This window comes from Meles meles, chromosome 19 (genome assembly GCF_922984935.1).
Source record: "Meles meles chromosome 19, mMelMel3.1 paternal haplotype, whole genome shotgun sequence".
NCBI classification, from domain to species: domain Eukaryota; kingdom Metazoa; phylum Chordata; class Mammalia; order Carnivora; family Mustelidae; genus Meles; species Meles meles.
In genome coordinates this window covers 18,141,380-18,163,220 of record NC_060084.1, presented here as the reverse complement: position 1 = coordinate 18,163,220, position 21,841 = coordinate 18,141,380, and the positions used below count along the sequence as shown (strand labels likewise).

General features: G+C 49.5%; 2 protein-coding genes and 1 long non-coding RNA gene across 5 annotated transcripts in view; 1 reads left to right on the top strand and 2 right to left on the bottom strand.

Moving 5' to 3' along the window:
* The window catches only part of ATP6V0D1 (ATPase H+ transporting V0 subunit d1), a 39,608-nt gene extending 34,945 nt beyond the window's left edge, over positions 1 to 4,663 (bottom strand). The window contains exon 1 of the mRNA XM_045987687.1: positions 4,445 to 4,663. Coding sequence (XP_045843643.1) covers positions 4,445 to 4,574 — 130 coding nt within the window. The 5' untranslated portion in view covers positions 4,575 to 4,663. The remainder of the gene's footprint in view (positions 1 to 4,444) is intronic.
* Positions 4,664 to 5,442: 779 nt separating this feature from the next.
* LOC123931477 (agouti related neuropeptide) lies at positions 5,443 to 6,426 on the bottom strand. Its single transcript, XM_045988620.1, has 4 exons — positions 6,341 to 6,426; positions 6,091 to 6,223; positions 5,839 to 5,924; positions 5,443 to 5,625 (listed from the first exon to the last, which is right to left on the bottom strand). The coding sequence occupies exons 2-4, from the start codon at positions 6,218 to 6,220 to the stop codon at positions 5,443 to 5,445; spliced, it is 399 nt and encodes a 132-aa protein (XP_045844576.1). The 5' UTR covers positions 6,221 to 6,223; positions 6,341 to 6,426.
* Positions 6,427 to 11,061: 4,635 nt separating this feature from the next.
* Positions 11,062 to 21,568, top strand: LOC123931478. 3 transcript variants are annotated; one of them, XR_006816271.1, is made up of 3 exons: positions 11,062 to 11,177; positions 20,427 to 20,545; positions 20,752 to 21,568. It is a non-coding gene; the product is annotated as an uncharacterized LOC123931478 (long non-coding RNA). The 3 variants fall into 3 exon arrangements; XR_006816272.1 differs by lacking the exon at positions 11,062 to 11,177 and adding an exon at positions 11,669 to 11,749; XR_006816270.1 differs by lacking the exon at positions 11,062 to 11,177 and adding an exon at positions 17,457 to 17,598.
* The last annotated feature ends 273 nt before the right edge of the window (positions 21,569 to 21,841 follow it).

The window sequence follows — 21,841 nt, the reverse complement described above, 5'->3', positions numbered from 1 at the left end:
ATTTAGTGAAACTAAAAGCTATTCAGTGATAATTGTTGTAATGACAGGAATTGATCATTGTTATAGTTAAATGATTATTAGAGACTCGTGATACTATTCCTTCTAATTTGTATATATTCAACAACATCAGTTTAAAATAGTTTTAGGGATGCCTGGGTGGCTCAGTGGGTTGGGCCTCTGCCTTCGGCTCGGGTCATGGTCTCAGGGTCCTGGGATCGAGCCCCACATCGGGTTCTCTGCTCAGCGGGGGACCTGCTTCCCTCTCTCTCTCTCTCTGCCTGGCTCTCTGCCTACTTGTGATCTCTCTCTGTCAAATAAACAAATAAAATCTTAAAAAAATAGTTTTAAAGAGGAAGGGAAAAATTCTGGAGGGCAGAGCTGGAGCCTCACTCACACCTGAATGCCCCACATCCAGTCAGACAAATTACTAGCAGTGTTCTTGGGCTGAACCCTGGGTCAAAGCTGAGAGTTGAGGCTCAGAACTACGGTAATGCCTGAAAGAGCTTCTTGGCTCACCGATAAAGCCCAGGAACTGGCACACAGTAGGCCTTTAGGCGATGTTTCTTTAATGAGCAAACAAACATCTGAACATCAAAGTAGCATACATATGCTCCTAATGCCTGAAATACGTCCGAGAACCCCAAGTTTGGCAAGCCTCTGTGGAAGGCGGTGCTCCAGACCATCACGTTTTCCACGATCACCCCTCAGTCTGTAATTATGTATTTAGTCCACTTTAAAATAACAGTAACCTTGGCTGGCTCAGTCGGAAGACATAAGTGCTTTATATGAATTACCTTGTTTAACCTTCATAACCAGCCCATGAAGTACGTGCCATTATGATTACCACTTTACAGACAATAAAACTCTGGACAGAAAGGTTACATGGCGGGGCGCCTGGGTGGCTCAGTGGGTTAAAGCCTCTGCCTTCGGCTCAGGTCACGATCTCAGGGTCCTGGGATCGAGCCCTACATCGGGCTCTCTGCTCAGCAGGGAGCCTGCTTCCTCCTCTTTCTCTGCCTGCCTCTCTGCCTACTTGTGATCTCTGTCTGTCAAATAAATAAGATCTTTTAAAAAAAAAGAAAAGAAAAGAAAGGTTACATGGCAGCACCAAGAAGTAGCAGACCCACATTTGTAAACTTCTATGCTACACTGATCTCTTAATGTCTTCCCCCTGCTCACACCGACCTCCACTACAGGATTATGAGGGTCAAAAGAACATCATTCAACAAAATATCTCAGCCCCTATCACAGCGCCTGGCAGAAAACAGGTGCTTCCTAAGTATATACTGGATGAATCAAAACATTTAAAGTAATACTGTAGGATTTCTCTTTGTGTATCTCTGACCCACCTCATCTTCCCCACAATTTCCAGCACAGGACTCAGCCCCCAGAAGGTACTCTACATATCCAGAAATGCTCAGAGTTAAAAAGTGCTCTTGTGACCACCCAACTCTGTCTCTTCACTTAACCTTTCCAGGTTTTTTTCTCCTACCTCTGAGCATAGACAATGAAGCAAGATGGACAACGGAGAATATATGAATTCTGAAGGTCCTCAAAGACTGAGTTCTAGAAGAGGTGAGTAGCAGATGCCTTGCTCAGGTGGGATTCCGGGAAGAAAGCACAGGGTGTGGTGGAGGTTCTACACCTGCCCTTCCTTGAAGAACATGACCCTCTGCCCAGTATCCTGCGCCTTCTGGGAACTGTCCAACACCTGAAACATCTTCTTTGGAAATCTTGTCACTTCAGGACACACAGAGGCAAAACAACAACAACAGAACAGCACCAAAGGCCTCTGGTATCACCCTCAGAAACAGAGAAGGACTTTCTGTAGAAGATAATGGGGTTTCTGGTCACTCCTCCTGCTTCTGGTTATCCCCAGCCCCTGAAAAGTCTTCACTATCTCCAGCATATAGAGTCCCCCAAATCCCAAATTCTATGCCAAGAAACTTCTAGGAAAATAGCACAGACAGCCACAGGAGCTGTAATTAGTGGAGGGGACAACATTCTAGTCTACCATGATCACCATGGGGGCTCTAAGATGGGATGCTACTGGGTTTGGGCCTTGAAGGGTCGGAGTCACTGGGCTTCATGGGGAAGAGATGGATACAGAAGGAATGGCAGGTGCAATGCAGTGAAAGCAAGAGCTAACATTTATCTAGCACATATTCTGTGTTTATTGCTGGGCTAAGTGTTTAAACGTAAAAGCTTGCTGACATCTCACAACCTTATGAAATAGGTGATGATACTATACCCGATGAAGACTCCAAGGCCCAGAAGTAACTGAATAACTCGTCTAAGGTAACCCAGTAATTGGCAGGGCTGGGATTCAAACTCAGATTTTTCCAACCCCAGGGTCCACCACACTATGGGCACCAAGAGTTGAGGGGGATGGCTTGTGAGGGAAAGGAATGTGTGTGTGGAAGAGCAAGGGAATCCTTAAATGTGACCCTAAAGGTCTAGATGGGGCGCCACAAGGCAGGCCGTGTGCTGAGCAGGGCTGCAGGAGGAATGGCCTAACACATTTATGGAGGATAATGGTAGAGGGGTTGCTGGGAAGATGGGAACCCCAAAAGCTCTACAGGAAGAGGAAGGACAGGCTGCAGCATGAGTGAGGAAAACCTAGAAAAGAAACACGTTTACCAAATGCCAGTTGGTCATCAACTGTGTTCACCTTCAGATTTAAGCAAAGAAAGAGCTCCAGTCCCAGTCAGTCCACAAAATTCATATTAAATGCCAATTGTGTGCCAGGCCCTACCCTAGGCAGCCTTCCTCTGTTTCTCCTCCTTTTCCCAGTGACGAAAGTCAGATTGCTGGCAGGCTCTTACAACCTGGTACCCTAAGGTGCTCTCCTCTCCTTCCCATTTCCACTCTTATAAGGCAGACAAATAGCTCTTCTCAGATGTTTATGGTAAAATCCAGAATTATTGCATGTTAACTTCAATAAGTTTAAAATTTTTTAAGTATCTATTTTCCCTTTACTGGTTCAGTTTACAAGATAAACAGCTGATTTTTAAAAATTGAATCCTTGGGGCACCTGGGTGGCTCAGTGGGTTAAAGCCTCTGCCTTCGGCTCAGGTCCGGGAATCAAGCCCTGCATCGGGCTCTCTGCTCAGCAGGGAGCCTGCTTCCTCCTCTCTCTCTGCCTGCCTCTCTGCCTGCTTGTGATCTCTGTATGTCAAATAAATAAAATCTTTAAAAATAAATAAATAAAAATAAATAAATAATAAATAAATAAGTAAATAAATAAATAGGGGCGCCTGGGTGGCTCAGTGGGTTAAAGCCTCTGCCTTCAGCTCAGGTCACGATTCCAGGGTCCTGGGATCGAGCCCCACTTCGGGCTCTCTGCTCATCAGGGAGCCTTCTTCCCCCTCTCTCTCTCTCTGCCTGCTTCTCTGCCTACTTGTGATCTCTGTCTGTCAAATAAATAAATAAATAATCTTTTAAAATAAATAAATAAATAAAAATTGAATCCTCTTTTAACCTCAATCAGTTTTTGATAAGAAAATTTTCTCCAGAGGCCAAGTCGTCTTTCCCTCCAGCTGCCAACTATGGAGCGAGCAGTACCTCTGCTCAAGGGTATCTCTTGAGGGTCAGAAATGGGAACTTACATCCCAACCACAATGCTCTTCACTATCGCCAGGGGAAATGGGGGCTCAGCGACATCTCTAATTCAGTAACTCTGTTGCAGCTCTGCCTTAAGGAGTCAATCCCACTTCGGAGCTGAAGAAAGGGGAACTTAGCTTCTCATCATTCTTGTGCTTAAAAAAAAAAAAAAAAATCCTGTTCCAACAGGCAACCTTCTCGCTGAGGAGGTGGGATTTATTAGCCAAATACAAGTGTAGGAACTTCCAAACTTGGAGGGCCACCTCTTGCTCTCCAAATTACTGCCTTCAGGAGACTCTGCTCAGCCAGGGGTTCCGCGATGGGAGCAAACTCTCACTAGGTTAGCTCAGCAATTCCCCAGGAAGGCTCGCCACGCCGACCAAGGCTAAGACACAGTGATCCCAAAAGCCTTGGTGTATGTTAGGTGGGAAGCGGGGGCTTTTCCCGCTTAGCTTTTCTAAGCGTTGCCACGGGGCCTTTCTTGGACTACGTCAGGGTAAAGAGTTTTGTATGGGCACTTCTCGCACCACCGATCAACCACTCTCGAGAAACCCTCTTTTTCAAACTACACGGCAGGCTTAAGAGGGAAGCGGAGGCCCAGAAGACGCCAACCACAGCGGTTCTCAAAACCCTGGTTACGTCTGGGCCCGTGTGGAGCCGCATCTGGAGGGAGATTCCCTTCCTGGGCGCCCGCCATCGGCCGCTGGATTCCCAGCAAGGCCTCTCAGGCCCTTCGAGAACCCCCGCCTCCGGCTTCCCCGCCCAGATCTCGGAACCCTCAGGCCCGGGCCAGTCTCCCTGCCAGCCTTTCAAGGCCCAATCTCCCGGCCCCGCGGCTCACCCTCGAGCGTCTCGCACTGCACCAGATTGAGGTAGTCCGCCTGGCTGAGCACACCGGCCTTCAGGCCGCGCACCAGTCCCTCCAAGTAGCCATTGTCCACGTTGAAGTAAAGCTCCGGGAAGAACGACATGGCTGCGGCGGGGGAGGCGAGATCGGAGAACCCCGATCGCCGGGTGGACAGCTTGATTCCAAGATCAGCTGACTCTGCGCCAGCAGCGGGCTGTCAAGCGGGTCAGGTGACGCGCGATCGCCTCACGTGACCACAAAGGGGCGGGGCTGTGAGTGGCGCCCGGCTTCCGGGTGGTTTCGTCCGAAAGCATTGCGCAGGTGTGGGCCCTCTGGCGCCTGCGCGGCTGGGTAGGCGTGCGTCTTCGCTACCGGCCTGAACCAGCTTGGAGTGTCTGAGGCCGGCCGCGTGGTGGCGCACGTGGCCGCGGGGATTCGATTGGGCCCTCTAGCTTTACACCACCGTCTGGGGTAGCTGGCCCTGAGGCGCAGGCCGAGTAAAGATGGGAATAAGCGGTGCTTCTTATGCTTGGAAATGTTCCAGACTGCTGAGGCAGCCTTCCCTCGAAGGGAACTACTGTTCGAGGGGCAGGCTTCGCTGAGGTCAGAGATCAAGTTAGCCGCAAGCACGCCCTGGAGCCTAACGCTTGCTGGCCTGCCTGGAGTACCAGGCCGCGTGTGCACTGCGCGCTGCACCTGCATTTATTGTACAAGATTCTGGAGGGCTGGAGTCCGGCCTTTCTGCCTCCCCACCGGCACCTGGCACCGTAAGACCATGCATGTAAGTGATTCAGATGATGGGTAGCCTAGACCCTGGGGTAGGTGTGTGTGTATGTGTGTGATTTCTTGGCTTGGTGGCAACCCCATCCCTACCGTGACCTCCATGACCTCCCACCTCCGACGGCCACGTTTGAAATAACGCCACAGCCTTGGGGTTGGTCCCAGCCTTTATTCACTACCCCATGTACAGCCCGGACCCCGACATCGGCCCACTAGGTACGGCTGCAGGGGTTCATGGCAGTACCCAGCTTCCGGCAGTAGCAGGAGGCGTTGAAGAAACGGCAGTAGCACGTGGCACATGGGTCGCAACATGGTACCTGGTGTCCCAGACAGGATTCATGCAGCCTTACGCAGCGACGTGGGGAGCGTGGCTCTCGGCCCTCCGGATCTAGTACCTACAGGAGTGAGGGAGCAGGATTGCAGGCATGGGCCTTTGAAGGCAGGTCCACAGATGTCACCTGCCTGGATCCAAACAGGACGGCAGTGGAGCATGGAGACAGTAGTCTGCAGTATCACCCCGGTGAGGGGTCATGTGGTGGAGAGAGGGGATGACACCTGATGTCCCCTCCCAAGGCCTGTGACCATCCCCCCTTCTCCTGGGCGGTTACCTCTGCCAAGGCCTCAGCTTCCTGCAGCAGAGCCTCTCCTGACTGTTCTTCAGCTGTCCTTTTCAGCGAGGACTGCAGGCTCAGGCCTGGAACAGGTGATGTGAGGGCAGAACCCCCTCCCTCCCCATGCGTTAAACACCCACCTCCGAGGTCTGGGATTGGGAAGGGGCAAGGAGGGCTCATACCAAGCAGGATACTTTGTGGCCCGAGGGTATCCAGGCTCCACCCAGCTCCACCCCTGCCCATACTGACCTGGGAGCTCTGGGAACAGGGCCTGGTCAGGTCTTCTGATGCCTTCCAGCGGGGCCAGGCCCATGTCGGCCCCCTGCACGGGGGGCAGTGCCAGCAGCAGGGCACAGCTCAGCAGCGCTGCAGGCAGCATGACCTGGCCGGCAGTGAGACCCACCACTTAGTCCTTCCTCATCCTTGCACCCTCCACGTGCCCAGCCCCAGACAGAGACTTCCCAGAGAACAGGGGCCTCTGCCCAACCTGAGGACTTACCTCTGCTTGCTGGATCCTTGCCTGGAGAGTTTCTGGCCACTCCGTGCCCTCAGCTTATATGGCAGGGTCTAATGAACGCCCCACACGTGACTGCTGCCTGCAGCCAAGACATAAGGGGCCCTCGCCAGAGGGTGGGGGCACAGCTCAGGCCTCTCTCCCTGCAACTTGGGCTTTTGGATGCTCTGTAAGAGGTGTGCCCAACTCCGATTTGGGGTGAGGTCCCCAGGTGCCAATCAAAGTTTGGGAGCAAGATAGGGTGCCCAGAACCCCCAAATTTCTACAGGACAGGGACCTGGGTAGGGGCGGGGAAGTGGTACAGGCCAGAGCCATTAGTGATAACAAGGCAGGCAGCCCTGAGATCTTAATTTAATTTGTGGCCCCGGAGATGCTCACTCAGATCCTGTGTGGCATGTTGTTTCCTTTGCTTCCAGGAACTTTAGTCAAGGGCACTGAAGAGGGTGATGGGCCAGTGGCCAGAGTGGGGTGCAGACCTAGACCCTGGGTTTTTTAGAGGGAAAAGGGAGGGGAGAAGTCCACTTAGCCAAAACCAAGTCCTCCTGCCTCCATCCCTGGTCCTTCCTCCCCTCCCCTTTGTCCCTCCAGACTTCTCTAAGCCCACCACCCCTGCTCCTTCTCCCGAACCCTTTTCCGCCTGGCTTCCTGGAAGCCAAGGAAGCAGAACGGACTGTTCCCTGTGTGGGCGAGCAGCTTCAAAGTAAAAAGCTTTCAGGCTGCCTGTCTCATTAGTGCTAATGGCTGTTCCCATCCGCCCTGTGTTGTCAGGCCTGTGCCCACGCCTGGGCTCATCAGCAGGAGGCCAGGATGAAGACTGCCCTTTTGTGAAGGTGGGAGGACACACAGGACTCCACCTGCCCCTGCCTGCCCTCTCCCCTCTGGGGTGCTCTCTAACACACACTTGCCCATCAGGAAAAGGGGTACAGACTGAATTACCTTCAAGGCCTCAGTGTACAAACTGAGCTGGCCTGAGACAGTAGAAGTTTGAAGTGGCTCTTGGGGTTTTTGATGTAGGTTCACACAGGCTGTTCTGCCCAGGACGAGGAAGTCCTCCCAGCAACGGGTGGAAACTGTAAGCTGTCGTCTGACAGCCTTTAGCCTTCAGTACCAACAGTCAGTCTTGGGGTTCAGTTGCATGGGGAGGGGCTGCTCTGCAGAGGGCAAGGCTGTGGCAGCTGTTTCACAGATGGCACTCATGTCTGTTCCGGTAGCAGTAGCACTGGGCTCACTTGTGGCTGGCACAGGGTCACAGTCCTACGAGCTCCCAGGGTCACATACTACTGCCTTAAGGAGATAGCCCCAGGATAATCCAGCAAAGGGCCATCCCCATGTCTCCCCCGACAGTGCTACTGGCTATTTTGGTGACAAATAGCCACAATGTAGACCTGGTCTCAAGGCCTCCCTGGCAACTGACATTGACCCTTCTTTTCCAGAGGCTAGAGCTGGGCCCTGTTGTCGACCCCAGGGATTTCTCTGGTGCAGGGTGAAAGTATCGGGCACTAGATATCCTTCCATCTTGGTGGGGCCACTTGGGGTTCAAGAAGAGCCATACATCAAGTGTACCCGAGACACTTCCCCCCAATCCCTGACCCCTGGTCCCATCCTTGGAGATTCTGGCTGAGGAGTTGGAGGTGGGGAAAAGGGAGTGCATGTGGGTTTTGGAAAAGCGCCTCAAGTAATTTGGGGTGGAGGCTGTGAGCACTTGGCTGGGCCTGATCCGCATCCATGCCAAGAACAGTTGTCCATGTTCGGGGGCCGTGCTGGTGCCATCCCACCCAGGCACTCAGTGTCCGCTCATCTGCAGTGACTGTCCTCCCCTGTGCGTGTGCAGGTGAAGACCTGGGCAGTGATGGGCAAGGGCTGAAGCTCTCCCAGGGGCAGCCCTGGTCCCTCATCAGGTCTGATGGGTGAGACATTCAAGAAAACCAACTGTCAACACAGGAGGATGATGAGAGAAATACAAACATTGGATAGTTGATGACATTGAGGAATTAATTGTTCATTTTTAAAGTTGTGAGAATGGTATTGTGGTTTCAAGTAGCTTATTTTTAGAGAAATATAATGAAGTATTTGCTGATAAAATGATATGAAATAATCGAAGGGAGAGGGAGTAGCAGGACATGATATGAATGAAATAAAATTGTTCATGAGTTGGTCATTTGTTGAAACTGGGTGATGAGTACGTGGGCTCCGTTATCCCATGCCTGCTCTCCTTGTTTGTGTTTGAAAATCTTCGTAATGAAAGTTGAAAACAAAGAGAATGATTTAAAATGCAATGGGATGAATGCTTTGATAGAAGAGTGCCCCAGGAGCGTGTACGACTAGGAGAGGCACCTACCCCAGCTGAGGGAGGAGCCGGAAGTTGGCTGAGAAGGCTTTCTGGGAGAGGAAACTTTTACTCACTCATGAAGCTTGAGTAAGAGTCAAGGGTGGATCCAGACAAGGGACAATGTAAGTTTCCTGGACCCGTAGTTGGCACATGGCTTACCAAGCTCCTAATTCTACAGCTTATCACTAGTACAGGCTCTGCTCCAAACCTGGTTCCTGCCCAACAAGCTGGTGAGCAGTCAGTAGACGCTTTTCTTCCCACTCCCCTCCCCGCCCGGGACCAGAGAGTTGGCTACCTCGAGAGTTGATTCAGTCAGTACGTCAGTCAGCAAACGTCTCTAGCCACCTCCACACTGTCTCACTGCTGTGAGTGTGCACCCGCCCAGACCTTTGTTTACGTCCTTTCCCACCCACCTGCCTTCTGCTGTCCAGCACGATGTTGACTAGGACCCCTCCTACCACCACCGAATTAGCCCAAAACATTGCTCATGGGTTTCTGATCATAGCTCTCCCTCTCTATCTATATCCATATCTATATCTGTACCTCTGTCTAAAGTGAAATTTCCGTTGGCTTATCAAATTTTATTTGTTTTTGCAAATAACTAATCTTTGGTTTGATTTATCAGATTTTGTTACAATTAAGTTTCCGCCTTCCTCCTCTTTTCTATTTCCCTTGGTTTTGTTGATCCTTACATTGATCTTTCCTCCTGATGAACACAGTTGCCTACATCTAATAGTCTATAAAAGGCCCCCTGGGAGCCTGTTGTTAATGAGTTTAAATGCTGTGGGGGTGATTTTATTGGTCAGAAACTGATGTTCCCAGGATCATGCTTGTTGACAAAAAGACCTTCAGAAATGTTCTGGGTGGCGGAATTGGGAGAACTGGGGGGAGCCAGAGCCTACTTGATGAGGCTGGGGAGGGATCCTGATTTCCGAGAGAGGAAGAGGAGAAGGTGGTTGTCCTGTGCGGGAGATCCATGTATGAGGAGGAGGAGAGGGGCCTGACCCCTACCTCTCTTTTCCCTCAACGTAACCCTCACCTACCAAGGTACTGTTCCTACTTTGTCCAGCAGGGGGCAGCAGAGCACCCACTGGCTCTCCCAAACCAACTTTGTTCTGAAAACCAGACCTCCTCCCGGCACACTGCCCCTGCCCCTGTGGCTCATCTGTAGGACTTCCAAAAGGCAGAGATTGCCTGGAGAGGTGTGGTCCCCTCAGTTATGGAGGGAGAGGAATCAGGATGGATGGGGTTTATTTCAGGCTGGCATCTTGAGCCCTCAGCTGGGAGGGATCCCACCGTGATCAGGTGCTCCTAGAAGAGTCATTTTGCCACCTGAACGCCAAATACCAGCGCTTGCCTTTCTCCCTTTCACGCAAGAGTGCTTTATTGACTGCATGCTACCTGAAAAGCATTATGCCAAGGCTTCCAGACTTCTAGGGTAGATCAGAGCCCATGGTGACCTGAAACTCCTGATTCTGAGGTCAGACAGGGTTTGTGGGCTTTCCTGTTGCAGTGAAAGTGTAGGCTCGAGCCAAGCCAAGGGAGAGTGGAACAGGGTACAGAGACAGCTGATGGACAGACTACAAGGGGCCTCAGGCCTAGAGACACCCTTTATCCTCAGGCCTTGCTCCCACTCCCAGTTCCCCTCCCCCTACAGTCCTCCCATTCAAGGCTGGAAGTTGGCCCTTTATTAGGGGTCCCCAGAACAGCTGAGCTGTGGTTGGAGTGTTTAGAGGAAAATTCACATAGGCCCAGGGGTGCCAGAGACAAATAGGCCAGCTGGTCTGGTTCAGAGGATGTGGCTTGCCGTCTGGATACTTGTCCCCTCTGGTCTGGCAGAGGCCATCCTAAACTCTGACCCCAGCCCCCTCTGAAGACATCTACAACCCCGTGTCCACTCCCAGATGCCCGCAGATGTAACCGGTCCTTCCCTCCACGTGCCAGGCCATACCTTTCAGTGCAAAATAGTCTGTTTCTAGGGGGACTGCTGCACCCCACCTGTGTCTCAGGGGAATTTCTCACTGTCAGCATGTCCAAACAGGCAGACATCAGCTCCACACTCACATGAAGCCCGCACAAAGTGGTGAGGGTTTTTTTCCATTCCAGGTGATGAGAGGACCCCGGAATTTAACATTTATTTATTTATTTATTTGACAGAGTGCACGTGTGCACAAGCAGGGGGATGTGGGGCTAGATCCCAGAACCCTGGGATCACAGCCCAAGTCAAAAGCAGATGCTTACCCTACTGAGCCACCCCAAGGAACCCCAAGAGGACCCCTGAATTTATTTATTTTTTTAAATATTTTATTTATTTGACAGAGAGAAACCACAACTAGGCAGAGAGGCAGGCAGAGAGAGAGGAGGAAGCAGTCTCCCCGTGGAGCAGAGAGCCTGATGCAGGGCTCGATCCCAGGACCCGGGCCGAAGACAGAGGCTTTAACCCACTGAGCCACCCAGGCACACCAGAACCTCTGAATTTAACAGGATCTCCAGGTAAGTGCACTGTGAGTCTCCAGCAACCCCTCAGAGACATGGCACTGTTGGGCTGGGGAGGGGGTACCCAGGATGTCCCCTTCATTGTTTCTAACCATCCCCATAGAAGGGAGCAACCCAACCCCCTGGGGATGTTCAGTGGCTCAGCTGAAGCCCGGGAACAAAGGTGTTTTCACAATAGGAACCATTAGGCTACCTAGGAATGATTCTTATGCTGGGAAGTAGACTTTTCTTCTTCCTTCCTTTCTTCTTTCTTTTCTTTTCTCTCTCTCTCTCTCTTTCTTTCTTCCTTTTCTTTCTTTTCTTCCATCTCTTTCTTTCTCTTTTCTTCTTCTTTCTCTTTCCTTCTCCTTCTTTCACTTTCTTTCTCTTCCTCTTTCTGTAGGCGCCAACCAAGCATGGAGCCCAACATTGGGGCTCAAACTCACAATCCTGAGATCAAGGCCTAATCTGAGATCAAGAGTCAGATACTTAACTGACTGAGCCACCCAGGCAAGCCATGACTTACTGTTTCTGCTAAAGCCCCAGGAGCTCTCCATCTTGCTCATCCCTGCCACTGGGGTTCTGTGCAGGTAAGAACAGAGGCTGCAGAACTCTGGATATAGATATGGAGATGCTGCCTAATGCATTGGGCACAGGGGTGTGCTGGTACCTGACTTGACAGACTCAGGGTGAGTCTGGGTCAGCTAGAGAAAGCAGCGACAGCTACAGCAGCTCCCGGGGTTCTCCGGACCTTTCTGCTGTTTCCCTTCCCATCCCTTTTTTTTTTTTTTTTAAGATTTTTTTTATTTATTTATTTGAAAGACAGAGATCACAAGTAGGCAGAGAGGCAGGCAGAGAGAAAAGGGGAAGCAGGCTCCCTGCTGATCAGAGAGCCCGACGCGGGGCTCGATCCCAGGACCCTGAGATCATGACCCGAGCCGAAGGCAGAGGCTTTAACCCACTGAGCCACCCAGGCACCCCTTCCCATCCCTTCTGCCTCCAGCTGCGAAGAAAGCCAGGGAGGTAGATGTGTAAGAGCTGGGAGGGGGTTGAGTCCCACGGGAAGTGGTCATCTGGGGACCTTCATTGGAAAGGATAACGTTCCAGCTTCAACCTCTGGAACACCGCTCTCACCCAGGCACCAAGGCCCAGTCCAGTATGGGAAGAAGAGCTTTCAGGTGCCCCTCCGCCAGCAACCCTGCTGGCCACTTCCCAGTTGTGCCCCTGTAGGCCCTGTGTAAACTGTCTCCATTAAGCCCTAGATAAGGGTCCTCCTCCCCCATCTCTGGCCAAAGCCAGACTTTGCGTTAGGATCTGGCATAGAAGCAAGTTTTCCTCCCTATCTCAGCCCTTACCCATACCAAGACTCCCATCCCATACATTTAATTCTCAGCCGAATTTCGAAATAAACTATCCCCACTTTATAGATCAGGAAACAGGCGTACAGTTTAAGTGACTTAGTTTTGATCACTCACCTAAGAAGCAGCCGGCCTGCTTTCCTTTCTTCCTTGCATGGTTCAGGGCATGTTTTAGAGCTGGAGAGGGATGGTGTGTATGCACACTCATGTGCATGTGGTAGCGGTGTGCACCCACCCTTGCATGCACATGCTGGGGCACAGGGCGGGGGGAGTCAAACGTGCTCCCCTACGGTGTCTCCCCACATACATGTCTTGGCGGCAGACAATTCTGCCTGCAGAGCTCCCCAAAGGCGCCCAGACCAAAGCAAGCAGCCGCTCCACCCGCATTCCACTCAGCCCCCACGAGGCTGTGGGATGAGTCGGGCACCAGAGCTGTGCTGAGTGTCCTTATGCTCTTGGACACATTTCTAAATAATCTATGAATCAAAGAAGGCACAAGGGAAAACTAGGAAATATTTCAAATTGAATGATAATGAAATACACTATATGAAAACTAATGGATGCGGCTAAAGTAATGCATATATGTAAGTGCCTATGTTAGGAAAGAAGAAGGGCTGAAAATGAATTATGCAAACTTATGTAAGTGGAACAGTGCTGGAGTAAGTGACTATCTGTTTTACCTGTATCTTGAAGCCTTCACAAGAATAAATTTGAAATGGAGCATCAGCAGAACTGTGAAGGTAAAACAGTGAAACTTCTGGAGAAACATGGAATATCTTTATAGCCTTGGACTGGGCAAAGATTTCTATTTTTTAATTATTTTATTTATTTGTCTGACAGCACAAGCAGGGGGAGCAGCAGAGGGAGAGGGAGAAGCAAGCTTCCCTCTGTGGGGCTCGATCCCAGGACCCTGGGACCTGGGATTGTTGAGCCGAAGGCAGATGCTTAATGACTGAGCCACCCAGGCATCCCTAGGCAAAGATTTCTTAAGCAAAAGACTGAAAGGGGGCCTCTGGCTGGCTCAGTTGGTGAAATGTGCAACTCTTGCTCTCAGGGTCATGAGTTCAAGCCCCGCAGTGGGTGTGGACCCTACTTCAGAAAAAATAAAATAAAATATTTAAAAACAAAACCAAAAAACTTGACTCAGAAAGCTCTAAGCATCAATGGTTGATAACTTAGACTTCATGAAAATTAAGAACTTCTGGTCATTAATTAAAGATATTTAAGAAAATGTCCCTTCCTCTCTCTCTGCCTGCCTCTCTGTGATTTCTCTCTGTCAAATAAATAAAATCTTTAAAAAAAAAAAAAAAGGGGGCGCCTGGGTGGCTCAGTGGGTTGAGCCGCTGCCTTCGGCTCAGGTCATGATCTCAGGGTCCTGGGATCGAGTCCCGCATCGGGCTCTCTGCTCAGCTGAGAGCCTGCTTCCCTTCCTCTCTCTCTGCCTGCCTCTCTGTGATTTCTCTCTGTCAAATAAAATCTTTAAAAAAAAAAATTTAAGAAAATGAAAAGATAAGGTACAAACTAGAAAAAAGATGTTTCAATAGAGTTATTTAAAAAAAGACTCCTGCAGAGTATATAAAGAGTTCTGTAGTTATTACAGAAAAGGGACTAGAACAGGTCCTTCATAAAAGAGGATTTCTTTTTTTTTTTTTTTTTAAAGATTTTATTTATTTGACAGAGATCACAAGTGGGCAGAGAGGCAGGCGGAGAGAGAGGAGGAAGCAGGCTCCCTGCAGAGCGGAGAGCCGGATGCGGGGCTCGATCCCAGGACCCTGAGATCATGACCTGAGCCGAAGGCAGAGGCTTTAACCCACTGAGCCACCCAGGCACCCCATAAAAGAGGATTTCTAAATGGCCAACAAGCATGTGGAAAGGTGCTCAATATCACTAAAGACGTTTAATTCATACAGAAATGTGAATTAAAACAAGGGGTGCCTGGTTGGCTCAGTTGGTTGAACATCCAACTCTTGATCTTGAGGTTGTGAGTTTGAGCCCCCCTTTGGGTGTACCAGATTACTTTAAAAATAAATATATACTGCTCGCTTCGGCAGCACATATATTAAAAATAAATATATAGAAGTAAATAAAGAGGTGTCTTAATTGGGTGGCTCAGTTGGTTAAACATCTCCGTTTATTTATTTGGCAGAGAGACACAGTGAGAGAGAGAACGTAAGCAGGGGGAGGGGAAGAGAGAGAAGCAGGCTTCCCGCGGAGCAGGGAGCCTGACGTGGGGCTCAAATCCCAGGACCCTGGAATCATGACCTGAGCCAGAGGCAGATGCTTAACAACTGAGCCACCCAGGGGCCCCTAAGCATCTGACTCTTGATTTCGGCTCAGGTCTTGTTCTCAGGGTGGTGAGATCAAGCCACAGGTCAGGCTCCACGCTCAGCACAGAGTCTGCTTGAGATTCTCATTCTCCCTCTGGCCCTCCATCCACTCATGTGTGCGCTCACATGCGCACGCGCACACGCGTGCGCTCTCTCTCTCGCAATACATAAATAAAATTCAAAAATAAATAAATAAATTTAAAAAATAAAATCACGAGATACTATTGTACATAATTATATTGGCTACAATTAAAGAGATTGACAAAACCCAGTGTTGGCGAGGATATGACGTAACTAGAACTGGTACGAGGTAAACTGGAAAACTGCAGTATTCACTGTAACTGCTTCACCTGACCTATGACCCAGCCAGTCCCCTCTTTGGTACAAACCCAGGAGAACTGAGTATAACTGCAAGTATAGAATGTTCCTGGCAACTTTATTCATAATAGCTAAAAACTGGAAATCATCCAAATCTCCCAACACCAGGAAGATGGATAAACTGTGGTATATGCATACATTGGGAAGCTGGGTAGTAAAAACAGAATGAACTTCTGAACACCACAGAGATGAATCTCCCAGACATAATCTTGGATGAACAATGCCGGCCACAGGGGCGCCTGGGTGGCTCAGTTGGTTGGGCATCTGCCTTCTGCTCAGGTCATGATCCCGGGATCCTGGGATCGAGGCCCGCATCAGGCTTCTTGCTCAGTGGGGGGTCTGCTTCTCCCTGTCCCTCTGTTGCTCCCCCTGCTTGTGCCCCCACCCCACTCACTCTCTCTGTCAAACAAATAAATAAAATCTCTTAAAAAATACACACAGGGATGCCTGGGTGGCTCAGTGGGTTAAGTGTCTGCCTTCAGCTTGGGTCATAATCCCAGGGTCCTGGGATGGAGTCCCACATCCGCTCCTTGCTCAATAGGAAGCCTGCTTCTTCCTCTACCTGCCATTCCTCCTGCTTTGTGCTCTCTCTCTCTGGCAAATAAATAAATAAAATCTTTTAAAGAACTAAAAACACACAAATTGTCTTAAACTATAAAAATAATTTATTTTCTCATATAGTTGAAAAATCCAGAAGGCTGGTTTCCTATGGAGTTGGGTCCCAGGCCTTTTGGTTGTGTAAGGACTTGGTGTGATAGACACAGCTGGTTGCCTTCCTAATACCTATTCCCCTTTCCTCCCAAGAGAAGCCCAGTTTTGTTTGGGGCAGTGCCTAGTTAAACAGACTAACTTCCTCAGTTCCCTTTAGAGTTCCTGGTATCCCTGGGACACATTGTTACCCATGAGACTTACGGTAAGGACGTCTGGGAAAGTTTTGCTTTCCTGGCACAAGTGTCTCCCTTCGTGGCTTCTCTTCCTTTCATCTTGACCAACTCATGACCATGGAGGCAACAATTTTGAGAATGGATTAAGCTGCCAAGGATGGCAGGCAAGAAAAGACTTCTTGGCTGTGTAAACCAGCTGCACCAACCGTGGTCGGCCTGCCCATCTCCTGATATTTTATCGTGTGAGACAAGCAGGGAATAAATATTTATTCAAGCTACTCTTAAGTTTTCTCTTACTTGCAGCCAAACACATTCTCAACTGAGAATATCTTCAATTTCTTTATAACTCTTTTTTTTGAAGATTTTTTTTTTATTCATTTGAGAGAGAGAGAGAGAGAACATGAGCAGGGCAGGGGGTGGGCAGAGGGAGAGGACCCAAGCTGGATCATGCAGTCAAATGCTCTACCACTGAGCTATACCCCCCCGAGCTGGATCATGACCTGAGCCAAAGGCAGATGCTTAACTGACTAAACCACCCAGGTGCCCCATAACTCTTGTCTGTGTCTTTTGTAGCAAATGCTTCCTTCTAAGGTTTGTTTCCCTTGTGGACCCAGATTGACTTCCAGGAGTCTCTGAGGCCTCTTAACTTCCCCACTCATATCCTACAGGAGAGTGTCACCTTTGTCCCACAATTTCCTGGTCCTGGTTCTGGAAATCCTGCTCGCATCTACAGCCGAGGGTCATGGCTGAAGCACTTATGGTGGGTTCCTCTGATCTGTGTGAGCCCTGATGATCCTCCTTGAACTTTAGCTGAATCCTTACAAGCCCTGAGCTATCCTCAAGGTCAGCTTGCGACTCCCACAGCAGTTCTGACCTCCAGTGGCCTTGCCCGTAGAGTGGAGTGGGTCACATGGGCCAGCACCTTCTGTCAAAGTCAGGGTCAAAAGTCTCCCCTCAGGAGCCAAGTCTGGCTTTTGGTTTGGTCAGGTGTTGACTTTGGGCAAATTCCCAGCTTAGAAAAAATGACTTTTGATGTAGAATCTTGTTCTTCCTCAACACATCCTTGAAAGTCACGTGCTTGGATGTTTTGTTTGTAGGATCGCACCTGGGCAGTATTCAAGGGGTTGAGAGAGGTTTAAACTGCAGAGGTGTCTGAGTTTTGTCATAATCGTGTCTGAGGTCACATAGCTTGTAAGTGGTGGAGCCAAAAGGAGTCTGACATTCCAGTGACCCCCAGCCACGATGCTAAGACACTATGGCACTTGGGGTCAATATAGTTTTTAACACAGATTCACTTTAATCACATTACAAGGGCACAGGAATGTTCTTCGGTTCCACAGAGAAATATGCCTTCTCTCATTTTCCCTGAAGCACAGGGCCCTTAGACCTCTCTTTTATTGTCATCTTTTTTTTCAAAGACACAGGTAGAGAAAAAACAGCATTGGCAAGGTGAAGGAGCAACAGTGAAAGCCACACTCAGACTCAGGTTTAGGTAAGTGTGGAGTGCGTGCTCAGTCTGGAAGGGGAAGTCTAGGCACCCTAGGCACACCCTAGGCACATTGCACCCTAGACACAGGTGTGAGCCCGATGTTGCCAGAGCATCAGATTTTCCAAGAAAAGCCAGAAAACTGAAGCTTTTTTAAAAGATTTTACTTTTAAGTATCCTTGACACCCAACATGGGGCTCAAATTTAACAACCTGAGATCAAGAGTTGCATGCTTCACCCACTGAGCCGGAGGGAGAAGCAGGCTCCCCACCAAGCAAAGAGCCCAACGCGGTATGCAATCCCTGGACCCTGAGATCATGACCTGAACCAAAGGCAGACACTTAACTGACTAAGCCACCCAGGTGTGCCCTGAATTTTTTTAATATGCTGTTTCATTGCTGGGCTAAAAAAGCTTTTTGCAGGTTGTCATGTTTGCACTGCCACTTAGAACTTCTGCCCTTGTTGTGGTTCTAGCCTGAAGTGCTTTGAGAACAGGGGCAATTTTCTTCTTCCCACAGTCCTGGTAGGTTTCCTGAAAAAGGTTGTGTTTAGTGGCGCTCCTAAGGGTGGAAGGAGCTTCCCAAAAGGAGGAGGATTGGGAGTGATTTCCATGCAGCTTTGCATAGTTGTTCACTGCAGGAATGCTAACAGGCCTGCAGTTTCCAGCCTTAGGAGCCCTTGACCTCCACCTGACCCACACCCTCAGCTTCCTGGTTCCAGGCTCGGGGTACTCAGCCCGCTTCCGCTATCCAGTTTCTTCCTAAGAACTGAGGAACAGCTGAAGGAGTCCCTGGAGTCCTTCTGAGTCCTCCCAGCCAACCTAGGCTAGGGCTAGCTCCCTGGGGTTGGCAGAGGGAACCCCTAGCTCTTGGGGCCTTCCCCTTGACCCTTGAAGGTGGGACAACAAAGAGAAGAGAGAAGGGCCTGAGTACTCCCTAGGGGTGAGAGAATCCTCCCCAGGCTCTCTCTACTTTTCAGAAAGGGTCAGCCAAGCAGAGTGGCTGCCTGGGCGCCGCACTTGAGTGGCTGGGGCGTGGGAGACAGCACCTTCTGTCTTCTCAATTGTGTTATCGTCCAATTTCAACATCACAAATAGGGTAGCAACCCCATATTTTGGACCTGCTGATGTGACGCAGTGATCATCAATGTCGTAATCTTGCCAGAAATGTTTATGGTGAATCTAATCTTGAGGAAACAATCCAATAAATCCAGAATATGATGCTATAAAATCAGCCTGAATTCTTACAAAAAAATAAGAAGGCTGAGTATGGGGTAGATAATATTCTTCTATATTAATAGAGACCAAAAAGACCTAACAACCAAAGGCAGTGTGTGAACCTTGCCTTCTGAACTAAAATAAACATGCTAAAAGGACGTCCTTGAGGAGTGCCTGGGTGGCTCAGTTGGTTAAGTGTCTGACTCCTGGTTTCAGCTCAGGTCATGATCTCAGGGTCATGGGATTGAGCCCCGCTTCGGGCTCCTTGCTGGGCATCAACTCTTGTCTCTCTCCCTCTGCTTCTCCCCTCACTCTCTGTCTCCCTCTCCATCTATAAGGTAAGTTTAAAAAAAAAAAAAAAAAGGCATCCTTGGGGCGCCTTGTGGCTCAGTCAGTTAAGCATCTGCCTTCAGCTTGGGTCATGATCCCAGAGTCTTGGGATCGAGCCCCATGTTGGGCTCCCAGCTCAGTGGGGGAGTCTGCTTCTCCTTTACCCTCTGCCTCTCCCCCTGCTCGTGCTCTGTCTCTTTCTCAAATAAATAAATAAAATCTTGGGAAAAAAAAAAGGCATCCTTCAGACTGGTGGGAATGACAGCACTCAATTACTGTTGATATGCTCAGATGTGATAATGGCACTGTAATTGTGTGGAACCCTGACATTTAGGGCCCTTAATACTCTGGAGAGATCAGTAGCACTTCTGGCCCCTGCCCACTAGGTGGCAGGAGCACGGCACCCTGTCCGTGCAACAAGCCGAAATATCTGTGAAACTGTTTTGGATTTCGGTAGTATTGACAGTTGCATCATGTCATGAATGTGAAAACACACTGGACTGAACGTTTGAAAATGGTTAAAATGGAGAATTTTATGTGATGTGAATTTTTTTTTCAATAAAGACTGTAATTAAAAATGTCTCCAGGGGCGCCTGGGTGGCTCAGTGGATTAAGCCAATGCCTTCCGCTCAGGTCATGATCTCAGGGTCTTGGGATCGAGCCCCACGTTGGGCTCTCTGCTCCGCAGGGAGCCTGCTTCCTCCTCTCTGCCTGTCTCTCTGCCTACTTGTGATCTCTCTCTCTCTGTGTCAAATAAATAAAATAAAATCTTTTAAAAAAAAAGTCTCCATTTGGCATTGTCACATTATCCCCTGAGGGACAAAAATCGCCCCCCCTGCTGAGAACCATTGGTGTGGAGAGCACATGGCTTGGGGTGTTTGTGAGGGTGCGGAATGCAGGCTGAAGGTTTTAAGAGGGAAATGTCTTGTTTGTCACTTTCAAAGAGCACATGTGTCAAAATGTTAACCATTGGTGAAACTTGATGACGGGTGTCTGGGTTGTTCATTTTACTATTCTGTTGACTTTCTATAAATTTAAAATTGTTCAAAACCAAAAGAAAATACAGTTTCAAAATTTCTGTTTACAACATCCCAAGATGTTTACAACATCCCAAGATGTTTACAACATCTGCGGCCTCCTTTCAGACGGACTGTGAACTGTCTACATGGGTTGAGTGGCTCAGTCCTCATTCCTTCAAGGGAAGACTCTTTCCTTATCTCTCCTCCCACCTTCCTCCCTGTCTCTATATCTTGTCTCTCTCTTCTCTCCTGCCCTATCCCACTCCAAGGTTGCCTTGAACATGCTGGCCCTGTGACACCCACCGACCTGTGGAGAGAAAAGCATCCCCCCCTATGGACCACCACCCATCCAGACAGGGTGCAGATGGGCTCTGTCGAGTCCTTCGTGGTGAGTATTCTCCCCTGTGGTGACTTTAAAACATGATCACAAAATTCTCTAGCACTGGTTCCATGCAGAGGTAGGGTCTCTGTCCCATCTCCTTAAATAGGAACTGCAGCTGCTTAAGCCATAGGGTAGAATGGAAATGATATGGTACCAGTCTCCAGGCCCAGACCGTAAAAACCTAGCATCTGCTGTTTCTTGTCTCTTCTGAGATACTTGCTCCTGGAACCCAGCCACCACACTGTGAGGAAGTCCAAGCCACCCTGTGGAGAGGCGGGTGTGGAGAGAAGCAGCATACAGTGACTCCAAGCCGGCGAGTGAGTCATCTTGGAAGTGGCTCTTCCAGCCCCAGCTGACGCCACACGGGGCAGAGGTGAGCTGTCCCTGCTGAGGTACATGATTGCTGCCATCTTAAGTCACTAATTTTTGGAGTGGTTTGTTTGAAGAGATAGATAATGGAGGCATCCCCTGTCCCCACACCAAACTGGGAGCCACAGGCTTAGGAGGCGGGAAACGGGCCAGCTCTTTGTCCCTGGAGCTGGGACCTAGGTCAGCATTGGTCCTTCAACAAGTATTTGTTGCGTGACCACCAAGTGCTAGACACTTTTCCAAGGGCTGAGGAGTTACTGAATGAGACGGACCCCAAGAAAGGGTGGTGAGGAGAACCGTCTTCCTGTGGGAGGTTATTTCCAAGCTGAAACCGTTCTAAGAAAGAGGAGTTAGCCATGCACAGAAGCAGAGAAAGGCCAGATGTAACACCGGGTGCTAGTTCTGGGTGAGGTTAACAGATTTGGCAAATAAAAACTAAAAATTTAACACCCAGTTAAACTTGAATTTTAGATGAGTAATGAATACTTTTTGTGTGTGTATACCTGTGCCCCATGCAGCTTTGGAGACATGCTCATATTAAAAAGTCATTCATGGGACACCTGGGTGGCTCAGTCAGTTAAGCGTCTGCCTTCCACTCCGGTCATGATCCTGGGGTCCTGGGATCGAGTCCCACATCAGGCTCCCTGCTCAGCGGGCAGCCTGCTTCGCCCTCTTCCTGCTGCTCCCCCTGCTTGTGCTTGCTTCCTCTCTCTCTGGCAAATAAAATCTTTTCTAAAAAAGTTATTCATTACTTATCTGAAATTCAAGTTAACTGGGAGTCCTTTATTTTATCTGACCCCCTAGTTGTAAGGCAGAAAAGAAAGAAAGACTCATGTTTCAAGAGCCCATTCGAAAAGCTGCTGGTAGGACCGTGGCAAACAGGGTGTGGCATCAGAAGTAAAGGTCACAAAAGGCCAGCTGGCCAGGTCCATT

Excerpts from the sequence above, each read along its gene's own strand:
- LOC123931477 (XM_045988620.1), bottom strand. The coding sequence starts at position 6,220 with ATGCTGCCTGCAGCGCTGCTGAGCTGTGCCCTGCTGCTGGCACTGCCC. Across the intron at positions 5,925-6,090 it reads CCTGTTCCCAGAGCTCCCAG|GCCTGAGCCTGCAGTCCTCG; the intron begins GTCAGTATGGGC and ends CACCTGTTCCAG. Across the intron at positions 5,626-5,838 it reads AAGCTGAGGCCTTGGCAGAG|GTACTAGATCCGGAGGGCCG; the intron begins GTAACCGCCCAG and ends TCACTCCTGTAG.